Source organism: Xyrauchen texanus, chromosome 41 (assembly GCF_025860055.1).
Source record: "Xyrauchen texanus isolate HMW12.3.18 chromosome 41, RBS_HiC_50CHRs, whole genome shotgun sequence".
Lineage (NCBI taxonomy): Eukaryota > Metazoa > Chordata > Actinopteri > Cypriniformes > Catostomidae > Xyrauchen > Xyrauchen texanus.
Window position 1 is genome coordinate 16,620,065 of NC_068316.1, and position 12,690 is coordinate 16,632,754.

The window sequence follows — 12,690 nt, forward strand, 5'->3', positions numbered from 1 at the left end:
TGAAACTACAGTACATCACAATGAAGTTGAACTGCACTACAAACAGTAGCTCATGAGCCCCGCCAACTTCCGCGCGTGCTCACAGATCAGCGCGTCGCCGGGTCATTCTGATTCGCTCGCAGACTATGTTTATCTGTCTTTAATCGCAGCAGTTAAATAATCACATTTGATCATATCTCCATTTTGATGTTATTTTGATTAATTATACAGCCCTGAAAGATCATGAAATTTGTCTACTGATGCTCTCTCTGAAACTTAATGGCCAAATAAAAGGCTCATTAAAATCATTCCGATATTCACAATATTGTTTAATTTTATATTGTCAGCTAAATCATTGCAATTTTATTGTGGGTATTCAATGTATCATCCAGCTCCAGTCTGGACAAAAGACTGTTGCTTCATAGTATCAGACCTAGTTGGTACATGGAAATTAGAATTAGATTAATACAATGAAATTGTGTGTGTGTGTGTGTGTGTATACCTCCCAGCCCTCAATATGAGACTGCAACTCTTCTAGCACTTCCAGTTTTTCCATTTGTCTTTTAGCCTCATTGATACTGGAGCAAACAGCTTTCATCACCTGCAGTGACTCCTGCACCAGACAGAAGTCATTGTGTTTCTTTGGGGTTCTTTTGAGCAGCTCCTGTAGATTCACACAAAACACAAACATTAAGCATTACATTTAATGGTTTCTACAAGAAAAAATGCAGTACAATGACAAAATACACTTTCTTGAAACAGTATATTTATAAAGTAAATGTTTTAAACAAAACTTGACATTGACAGATGAAAAAACAAAGCCACTACTTAGCCAACTTTTTTTTTGCAGTTTTCTATAGGCCTACATTTTGTTTTTAGATTTACAAATCTTTGGATTTGCACATTACGCATGATTGTGAACTTTTCTACTGCATGACGGGGTCTGCTGAGGAAGATGCTAATCTCCAAAGCAAGTGTAAACACAAGGGTTCTGCCTCATCAGTTTAAGGCTGCCACTCATATTTACATTTGTAAGACATCTGAGCAACCACAGATGCCTATCACTGTTATTTAGCAAGAGGGGCCATGGTGACTCTGGCTGTGGGAAGCTCAGTGAATACGGCAGGAATGATGGTATTATTAAGTGAACTAGAACTTTAGGGTGTTTTTTTTTTTTTATGTTTTTGGTTCAAGAGCAGATACGAAACATTAGCAATGAGGTTGGAATAGACGAAACTCAGAGCTTCAAAAATGGTTTGTAAAGATTGTGGTTGATTTTCCAGCTAAATACACAATGAAATTGGTAAAACCTCTGACATTACACCAAAAGTAGTGTTAGAGTTTCATTGATTTGTTAATGAAATTTGAGGGTGACACTGGCAAAGATTAAAAAAAGGTTCTTAGGAGGGTAAATAGGACAAAATGAAACTGGTTCCTAGGTGTAATAGTCTTCAGAAAAGCATACTATTCATATTATGTCTACAGTATGCAGTATCAATACTGTGCACAGTATGTTATTTCTCCATATGCATGGATTATCGAGGTAACTATTGCATTTTGCCAAAATTTTAAGTATGTTTTCTCACAATGCAATGCACTTGAAATTGCCTTCCATTTCCAGTGTGTTGATTGAACCAGAAGTAATACCAGCCATGACTTTTAAACAACTCTTTTGTTTTTAAACATACTATTTATTTTGAGTTAAGAAATCTTTATGATTGGATTAAATTCTAAATAAAATGGAAAAACTGGATTTAAAAAACAGATGAATACATTTTATTTAAAATATTAACTGGATGCCATTCGCTGAATTAAACATACAAAATTACATTTTTCATTTTTGCATAATTCATACTCTTTCATACTGTTGCATCCTGTTATATTTAAACATGCTACTTAAATATTCAGTAAGCAGGATGCTAGTATTCAACTCTAGAAATGTACTGTAAAATATACTCACTCTCAGGAGTAATGGGTATTTGCAGATCCTCTGGATGGGTGCAAGCAAATAACCTTCCAAGGAAACCTCTGTGTTTTTCCGGCCACCCAGCAACATGCAGTTCTTATGAAATAAACAAGCAGATGAGGTCATAAAAGAAAATCAATTTAAAAAGACAATTAGGTATCTTTACTAATACTTCTCCATGGTGAGCTTCATGGGGAATCTCATAAGGCTGACACAATGGAATGTTTCGCCCCAAGGTCACGGCCATAAAATTGCCATTAAATCAAATTCAATCAAGGCCATACGGCTACCCCGGCACGAGTTCAAAGACTTACAAAGCAGTAAATCAAAGAGTACCCTCAATCACACCATATAGATTACCAACATAATCATTTTCTGCCAAGCACATCAGTGATTATGTTTCTAATTTTGTCTTAATATCATTCATTTATCATTTATCTTCATTTATCTTCATTTATCTTCATTTAAGTAGCAGAGAATGCATTACGAGCAGAAAGAGCTTAAGTATATTTGTGATAAAAAGCAAGATAACTGATGTTGATGTGTAGACAATAACATAAAGCTTTAAAAATGCAAAAGGGGAGCTTGTTTTACCATTTACAAAAACAAGCTTTGATGATTTTTGCAAAAAGTTGAATACAAATATTTTAAATTTCAGAATATCAAAATGTCTTAATATTTAGTATGTCCCGCATTTGCTTTAATTACAGGATGCACTTAAGCTGGCACGGACTCCAAACAAGATTGTGCAAAACCTGATGATCCATGTTATCCAAGCATGATTTGAGAATGTTCCAAAGAATATCTTGTGATGTTACTGCATGCTTGGCTTTGTTTGTCTTTTGTACAAAGGAGTTAAAGGAATAGCTCACCCAAAAATATAAATTCTCTAATCATTTACTCACTCTCATGCGATCCCAGATGTGTATGACTTTCTTTCATCTGATGAACATAAAGACTATTAGAAAAACATTTAAGCTCTTTAGGTCTATACAATGCAAGTTAACAGTGGCTAGAACTTTGAAGCTCCAAAAAGCTTTTTGGACTTTCAAATTTCTGGCCACCATTCACTTGCATTGTAAGGACCTACAGAGCTGAAACATTTTTCTAAAAATCTTTTTTTGTGTTCAGTAGAAGAAAGAAAGTCATACACATCTGCACTCATCTGGCATGGCATGATGGTAAGTAAACGATGAGAGAATTTTCATTTTGGGTGAACAATCCCTTTAACATGGTCAATGTCACAAATGTTCTAACAGTTGATAAGGAGCCAACAAATTGTGCAAAATCTTAAATATTTCTATATCATTTTATGTCATTTTACTTTTCTTTGTTTTACATTTTTTAAATTCCTAAATCTTTGTTTATTTCCTGGTTTAAATGAAAAAAATTGCAGATTTTCAATATTTGGACCCTACTGTAAGTGTGTGTATTGCTGTGTATGAACTGTAGTGTAACAGAGGGGTCAGAGCTTGCTTGCACTACATTATGATGACAGAGAATTGAAGGACACTGCCTGCACGGGCAGTGGAAATGAATTTGTGTCAGACTCTCCAAGGAGCTCCCATGTTTCACAGGAGGTCATAAGATATAATATAGTATTGCACACACATTCCACTATGCCCTCAGTGTAAGACCTGCCTTTGGCTAGACCAGCTTATTAACAACGGTGTTCCTCCTTAACATAACAAGCTCACAGTCTAGAGACAGAAATGTGAAATATGTCCGACAAAAACATGAATCTTTATTCATGTATATGAATGCAAATGAAGGGTTTGATGGAGGTTCGTATTACAAGCATGTCAAGTGTACAATATTTGTGTTATGTCTTAGGCTGGTTTGAGCTGTTTTCTCAGCCAGTTGTTAATGAATAGAACTTTTATTATGACCTCTTGTGGGATTTGAGAGATGTTCATGTTTTGGTTTTTGTAGTGTTTGAGAGAGGCAGTGATAAGTGTCTTACCAGCAGAAGTGCACGTACTGTCCTGATCTTATTGAGCTCCAACAGAAGCCTCTGAGCTTTTTCGTGGTTCCCACAGTACTCATCATAAATCTGAAACCTTCCTCTCTAAGGAGATACACAGACAATAAGACAGCAAGTCACATACAGAAGGTCAGCACTGGTAGGCTCTTTTGAAGCTGCTTTTGAACTCACAAACTCCCTAAGTGCCCAAATGCCCTATGTCCCTTCCACAGAGACAGGAAGGCAAAGGTTATTTTCTACTTATTTTTCTTATTTTTTGTGTCGAATGAAGTGACACTAGGGGACTTCTTTGAAGGCCTTGGTTACCTCTGAACTTGAGAAAAGGCCAATGAGAAACTGGCAGACAGAATTTGCATATCCCTCCCCGGACATACGGGTATAAAAGGAGGGAATCATGCGTCTGTCCATTCAGATTATTTTTCTTCGGAGCAGAGCGGTTGTGCGATCAGCAAGCTGAAGTCACTTACTGTTCCACTCATCTCTACAGAGCATATGCTGTTGGATCTACGGCGCATATCAGATGCTTTCTCCTTCTCTGCACGGTAGTGCAGCTTTGCCCCTGGGAGCTTTGACAGCACTTCTAAAAGAGAGTATTTTCTGTAAAAGAGTTTATTTTCTCTAAATGAGCAAATATACAGCTGCCGTTGAACATCCTTTTCAGGACGCGTCTTTATAAAGATGTCATTCCACCCCTGTGTAGTTTCTGGATGAGGTCGATTTTTTTCCGATACTGATGGTCACAGATGCTGCCTCGTGTGTCTGGGCAGCGATCACACTAGCTCCACCCCAACCTGGGCCCAGCTCTCAGCCCCAGCGTCGAGCGCCCCGCAGGAAGCGCATGCCCCCCGTCGCTCAAACGTCCTCAAGGACCTGGAAGGCTCCCAAGCATTCCTGAGATGGACGACCCAGGGAAGGCGGCGGCTTACGACTAATCTTGGTCTTGCGAGTTTTCAACCGGGCCTTGAACAAACTCCCATTCAAAATACTCATGAACATATTCTAACTTGCATCCGGCATCAAAATTTGTTTGCAGCGGTAGACCTGAAGGACAAATACTTCCACGTCTCTATCTTGCCTCAACACCGACCCTTCCTACGGTTCGCGTTCGACGGCTAGGCGTATCAGTACAAGGTCATCCCCTTCGGCATGTCCCTGTTCCCTCGCGTCTTCACGAAGGTCGCAGAGGCAGCACTTGCCCTGTTAAGGGAAGTGGGCATCCGCATACTCAATTACCTGGCTAATCCTAACCCACTCTCGAGAGTTACTGTGCACGGAACCAGGTGCTCAGGCACATCAGCTGTCTAGGGCTTCAGGTCAACTGGCAAAAGAGCAAACTCACCCCGGTTCAGACAATCTCTTTTCCCAGCATGGAGATAGACTCAGTCTTTATGACAGCGTGCCTCACCAATGAGCGCGCTCAGTCGGTGCTGAAATGCCTCACCTTGTTCAAACCCATTACCCGCTCTAGTACTCCCTAGCAGAGGCTCCCCTCAGGACAGATGCGCTGACAAACAGCAAGTACGCATTTCCCCCAGCGAGCCTACTTGCACGGGTGCTGTGCAAGGTCAGGGAGGATGAGGAACAAGCCACTCTGGTGGCCCCTTACTGGCCCACACAGACTTGGTTCTCGGATCTCACACTCTTCGCGAGAGCCCCACACTGGCGAATTCCCCTGAGGAAGGACCTTCTTTCTCAGGGACAGGGCACCCTCTGGCATCTGCGCCCAGACCTCTGGAACCTCCACGTCCGGCCCCTGGATGGGATGCGGAAGATCTAAATGACCTACCACATTTACATTTTACATTTTATGCATTTGGCAGATGCTTTTATCCAAAGCGACTTACAGTGCAATTATTACAGGGACAATCCCCCCGGAACAACCTGGAGTTAAGTGCCTTGCTCAAGGGTACAATGGTGGTGGCCATGGGGTTCGAACCAACGACCTTCTGATTAACAGCCCTGTGCTTTAGCCACTATGCCACCACCACTCCCACACTACCACATGCTGTCGCCTGCTGAGCTCCCTCTACCAGGCAACTTTACACCCTAAAGTGGCGCTTCTTGGCGAATTGGTGTTCTTCCCGATCTGAAGACCCGCAGAGATGCGCAGTCAGGTCAGTCCACTCATTTCTGCAGGAGAGGCTGGAGAGGCCATCTTGAAGGTTTATGCAGCCACCATATCGGCTCACCACGATGCAATGGAGGGTAAGTCCCTAGGGAAGCACGATTTGATTATAAGGTTCCTTAGGCGTTCCTTAGGCGTCAGGAGGTTGAACCCTCCCAGGCAATGCCTGTTCCCCTCAAGGGATCTCTGTGTGGTCCTTTCAGTCATCCAAAGACCCCCCTTCGAGCCACTAGAATCAGTCGAGCACAGAGCCCTCTCCTTGAAGACGGCCCTCCTGATTGCGCTCACTTCCATCAAGAGGGTTGGAGACCTGCAAGCATCTCTGTCAGTGAACAGAGGTTCAGGCACACTCGACGTGAAGTGTGGCATCCTCATGGGCACTGTCCAATGAGGCCTCCCTAGGAGACATATTGGGTGGGCAACACCCAATACCTTTACGAGATATTACAATCTCAAGGTTGAGTCGATCTTGTCCCGTGTTCTCTCAGGTCTGAGCCCGAAGAACTCAGGAATGTTGAACATCTGACTGGGTGTTCTGCTAGCACATAGCGCCTTTCCCCTCCACTGAGGTGATCATGTGCTCTCTATCCCCCTGGAAAGTCCATTAGATTCACACTCCCTGGATGTTCTTCCTGACCAGAATTCCCTGACCAGACCCACTACGGGTACTAAAATTACTCTGTACTGGAATAGGTGCTCCACAGGATCGGCTCTTCCCCCTGTGTGGATTTTCCACAGTACGGTCCCCCTACGGGTGGACCTGCGTCTCCCTTGGGCAATCTCTGCTGCCCCCCGGTCGCCATGTTTGTAGAAACTCCTCCCTCGCAGCAGGTACGATCTACCACCGCACCATTCCCACATGTGGCATGAAAACCCATGTGACGTATTCCGCCACTCTCTACCTCCCCCCTGCCTGGGCAGGTGGTGGTCTCTGTGGGGTCTTTTCCCCCTGAAAGAATAGGAGTTGGAAAAGAACACCTTCTCCGATGCGTATGACTAAACAATAAGCAGTTAAACCCAATGGATTAATAATAGTTCTTAGTCACTTACAATAACCATAATTTATAGTGTGGTTTCCCAGAAATCACTTTATTCTCAGTTTGACCTGCGCACTGTTTACTTGTCAGAAACTGCTATGTGTGTGTGTGATAGCGTTAAAATGGCCCCAGCCACTTTAACTCTATGTGAGAAACATAGAGAGAGAAAAGTCACGGCTGGCTCGGCCTGCTCCGATGCTTGGCACATCACTTTGTTCCCCCCTTTGGGGTACCGGGAACCAAAAATTTTATGACAATTTTATGGGCCGTTGGGAAAGTTATGTGCAGTCTGACGCAGCCTGTCGCTTTGGCACACAACTGCCTGCCCGCACCTGCATTAGCAGCGCACATACACTGTTATGGCTGGACCTTATTCTCGGCTCCTCATTGCAAAGCCTGAATGGACAGATGCATGATTCCCTCCTTTTATAACCGTATGTCCGGGGGAGGGACATGCAAATTCTGTCTGCCAATTTCTCATTGGCCTTTTCTCAAGTTCAGAGGTAACCGAGGCCTTCAAAGAAGTCCCCTAGTGTCACTTCATTCGACACAATGTCTCTTTCCCTCCATCAGGGAACGGAGGTTACAACAGTAACCTAGACGTTTTGTTTATACAATCTTAATAATCTAATAATCAATACTACTTGAACTGACCTCTGGCTGTGATTATGGAAGGTCAGCAGTTCAAGGTGAGTACAAAAATTAAGCTGTTGGCCATGTGGGATAATATTTTTTTTTTTGGAGAGTGTAGACGTCTATAATGAGGTCCTTGCTCTGGGTCACAAAAGGTTTGAAGGCACTGCATGCTAAATTGAGATGAGAATTATATTAGACCTTACCAGTAGTAGTACACACTACTATTATGGGTCATTCTTCCTGCACTGATTGAGATTTTTCAAAGAATAACACTGTGGTTTACTGTTACAATAAAGTCCTGAATGATTCTATACCAGACAAAAAGGAATATGCACACATCAAACATTTATTTAATGTTTTCTGAACATGTTACAGCAGAGGAAGGGTGACAGAGAAAACACTGTAATGTAAGACATTAATAAAAGGTATTTTGATAACTGTAAGCTATTACACCAGAAATGGGCAATGGAGCTAATGCAGATGCATTAGCTAATTTCAATCTGAACTATTATTGTTATAATTAAATCAAGGACTGTCAATCAATTCAAAAGTGTAATCAAACAAATTACATCATAAGCTGATTAATTAATAAAATTATTCACACATAATCACATATATCAACATTTGCTTACCCCTTCATGCTGCTTAATTCTGATGTGCTGCGGCTAGCTGTGTTTGAATCTGTACTGAATGAACAGCTCCTTAATCCTTCTGTACTGCCTGTTCTAGGTGTCACTTTGGATTCCCAAAGTGTGTGATATGTGATATATAAATAAACTTACCTGGTCTTGCCTAAGTAATAGAAGTTTGGTGGTTCGGTTTATATAAAATGGGCAATATACATGTCTTGCCTATGTAAAAGTGGATTAGCGGTAACATTTCTAAATTATTATTATTATAAAACTTTTTTTGTAGTTGCACCAAATTACAGGTAATTTGATACATTTATAGCCATTTAAAGTGTAAATTTCAATAATCTTATAAAAAAAAATACATATAAAATTTAATATAATTTTGTAAAGTAGAGTGTGTGTAATACAGAGAGAGAAATACAGCATGATATAGAGAGTGAAATAGGGCAAAAGACTCACAAAGTGCAGGAAGCAGCGGCCAACTTCATGATACGGGTTGGGGTCGGGCTGCAGCAGCTCCTCCACCATCGACAGGAAGTCTCTGTGCACTGACAGGATCTCTTCCAGGTTAGAAAACAGCACCTGCAGGGAGGACGCATGGAAACTCTGACTTACAGACTATGAGATATTGTCTGGACATGGAAAACCAACAATGCAAATACTGAGGAGGAGGATGTCTTAAAGAAAAATGTCTAGAAGTGACTGTGACTGCATGACACTCTTCCAGCTTAGAACCTCCACAACATACAAACATCACTGTACAGTATATATGAACAGGCCAGCTGTGTGCTATACAATACAGCGCTTATAAGCTATTCAATAACCGTGGCCTTTGTGTGACCCTGGGTCAGCGGGCATCCCGTACACCATGTCCTCCAACACTGATGATAAGACATATTGTAAAACATGCAGACAGTGGCCTGTGCTTGTTTACATGCCAGAGTCAGCTTTGAAATGACATGAGGGTGAGTCAATGATAACAGAATTATCAGCTTGGGTGAACTTTTTATCTCTTATATAATATATATATATATATATATATATATATATATATATATATAGTAATAATAATATTAATTTTGGGGCTTGAACGCACCCCACAAACCAGTTAATTGTCCAAAACTCACCTTGACAGTCTCCTCTGTGATATTCTTATCGATTTTAGACACAGCATACTGATTAAGGCGATGAAAGAGTACCTGTTAGAGAGACAGGAACAAGGAAAATGGAAATAGTTAACAAAAGCAACCACACTGTCGTTCTACAGTAGGGCTGAACTGATTAGTCAACGTTATCGGCAATGTCGATAATAAAAAATTGTTGACAGAAATTTCTGTTGTCGAATAGTCGTTTGATCTAATTTAATGTAACAAAGTATGAGGGAATTATAATGCAAAAATACAAAATAAGTAAATACAGAAGCACTATCGTTGTGGAATATGTGGAGTTGGAGCTGCCGCTCCCCTGAAGCAAAACTTGCGTGTCGAGCGTCACCCCAGAGTTACATATTTAATGCAGTTATGTTTAATGCGTTATAGCTTTAATAAAGTTCAAATAATATGGATGCAGATCATGTAAATAACTACAAACTCAGAAAATGGCATTTCTCTGTGCAGTCAGCACATCTTCTATGAGTTGCGCCAAGTGTCCCAAGTGTCTAAGGGGGAGAGGTTGAAACTGCACCCGGCTGAGGCACACTCTGTCATGGGGACGCTTATCCCTCGAGCGTGCATGCTTGCTGCAGCATGATTATAACGTGATGGCTCGTGATTTATTTAATCATAATACATGTGTCACTGTGCACTTCTTATCGTGAATAAAATTGGCAATACGCAGCTTTATTAATAAGAGAGAATTTGTTTTTGTGTGTTAAAGATGGACTGAAGTGAAAAGAATGGTGAGAGAGGGTTGTCTTCGCCCCATTATACACTGCAAAAAAATACGTTTTTGATTTGTTTTTGTTTTGGCTTGTTTTCCAATATAAATGGCTAAAACTCCTTTAAAACAATGTACATTTTCTTTAGCAGCTATACTGCAGAAGAAATAATTTTTATCAGAGAAAGTTGAATATAATATTAAAAATACAAATATTTTAAAATATCTAAAAATCCTTTTAAAAAGATGCATTCACCTGAGAAGCAGCATATAAGATATTTAGAAAATAGATCTTGAATAGAAGTATATTTTGTCTTTACTGCACTGGCAGAAAAATAATCAATTGAAAAAATACCCTTATATTTAAGATACATTTCTCTTAAATCAAGTCTAAATATGTGTCTTGTTTTAAGGATTTTTAGACAATTGTAAATGGAAAACAAGACAAAAACACTTGATAAAAATAGGATTTTTTGCCCTTTAATTCAGTGAATGTCATTTACAGATATTTTTAAAGGATTATTTTGTCCTCTTTATTGTTAGTAAGCATGTTTAATAAAGACTTTTGAGTCGGAGCACAAGCTGAACAATCGGTTCATAGCTAATGATTAATTGAATAATCGTTCTAATAATCGTTAGATTAATCGATTTTCAAAAAAATTGTCAGTTGCAGCACTATTTTCCAGAGCACGCTTATCTGTCTGCAAAGGACAACGTTGAATATCCAATTGCAGAATGTTGATGGAGAGGCCCCATATGACAAATACTAGCACAAATTGCAGAAAACTGCAACCAACACTAACGAAACTGAGTCGTTGTTGGGGAAATTATTTTTCTCCTCAAAATCAGGGACAACAAAGCATACATAACAAATGCAATGCCCAAGGAGAAAGGAGAAGTGAAAGATGCCTCAATCCAAGGTGTCTGACAAAACAGGTCTAGAAGCGAAAGCAACAGGAAGGAAGATGGTATATATTTACCAAATAGACGGGAATAAAAATTAACATAGTACATTTCTGAGGATTGATAAATGGATGTGTCCTCAAGTCACTTCACATGAAGGAAGATGGTCTAAAATTTAAGTAAATACAAATATATTTCTGAGCACTGTAAGATCTCTATTTGGAGGGCAGAATGCTGACAGAAGGATTTTTTTAGTTTAAAATTAAATTTATTATTCACATTAGAGCTGTCAGGATTAACAATAAAACGCTTGGATTAATTTAAATAGTTTAATGTGTTTATTTTTCTTAATCGCATAGTAAGGCACATTTTAATTAACATAGAAGCATGTCAAGTCTTAACTATAACAAAAACGCAGAATGAGACATTTTTGTCTGCAATCGCTTTTCATGTGGAGTTTAATATTGTGGAGGATGCAAGTTTTATTGAGATTTAATGCCCACTGCAATGAAAATAGCTCTTTCAGTTAGTCAAACTCCCACTTAAGACTTTGGTAAAAGTTTAATGTTATCTGAATTGGTGCTATTTTAGTGCATTTCTATCCTTATAATGTGGATGGCTTTGTTTGGAAAATGTTAAAGGGGTCATGACATGGTTTTTTTTATTGTATTATTATGTTCCCTTAGGTGCAATTATAGTATTAATATATTTTTTTTTAAGAAAAACTTTTAAAATCTAGTGATTTATGACCTTTTCCCACCCTGTTTCTCATCCTCTGATTCAAACAGTCTGTTTTGGGGGCGTTTTCCATTTAAGACTTCAGTGTTAACGCCCACTGTTATGATTGGCTAACGTCAGTGCCTATGTATCAATTATTGACGCCCCCAGCCAGAACAATATGCAAGTAAACTAAGTAAAAACACTGTGATTATTCATAATGAATGAAATTGCGCTTTAAAAAGTAGTTTAAAGTTTAAAATAGATTACTTACAGTTTGCGTCGTCGTTGTTCCCAGAATAGTCGGCACGGACTTATCTTTGAGCAACAGTTTTCTGGCAAAGCCAGCATCATATTGAGATTTGTTCTCAAAACAGTCATCCTTAAAATGTACAGAACAAACGCTTAAGTTAACACTGCCGTGACTGGAACGTCCGCAAAAAATAAACTGCATCCATTTTTCCCTGACGTCTGGATCTTTCGGCAGCTTATTCAGAGGTTTTGTTTGACCACAGCCAGGAACAGCACATCTGTGTGGCATCGTAATTTTCCTGTGCACAAGTCCATCTCTCAGCACTCGCTGTCCATCGACTGAACACTTGTGAGGCGACGGCGATACTGAAATGAGCGTAGTTGTCTTGCGCTTAAAGCGTGAGTTATCTTGTGCTGGAGGCGGTCATATGCAAACGCTGGTACGTCACTTCTAACCGACACGTCACTTCTAACCATGAATCCAGAACGAGCTGTATTTTGAGCTTGATTAAATAAATGATTCGTTTAGAATGGGGAGGACGTCTTAAAATATTAAACTTGCAGGACGTTTTAATGATACAAAG

At 39.9% G+C, this 12,690-nt stretch overlaps 1 protein-coding gene across 2 annotated transcripts in view; it reads right to left on the bottom strand.

The window, feature by feature from the left end:
- Positions 1-12,690, bottom strand: part of LOC127634272 (phosphatidylinositol 3,4,5-trisphosphate-dependent Rac exchanger 2 protein-like) — a 212,030-nt gene that overhangs the window by 155,850 nt on the left and 43,490 nt on the right. For both annotated transcript variants that reach the window (XM_052113748.1, XM_052113747.1), the window contains exons 2-6: positions 9,487-9,558; positions 8,819-8,941; positions 3,909-4,013; positions 1,940-2,041; positions 482-643 (exon numbers count right to left, since the gene is read on the bottom strand). In XM_052113748.1, the coding sequence (XP_051969708.1) occupies positions 482-643; positions 1,940-2,041; positions 3,909-4,013; positions 8,819-8,941; positions 9,487-9,558 (564 nt within the window). The remainder of the gene's footprint in view (positions 1-481; positions 644-1,939; positions 2,042-3,908; positions 4,014-8,818; positions 8,942-9,486; positions 9,559-12,690) is intronic.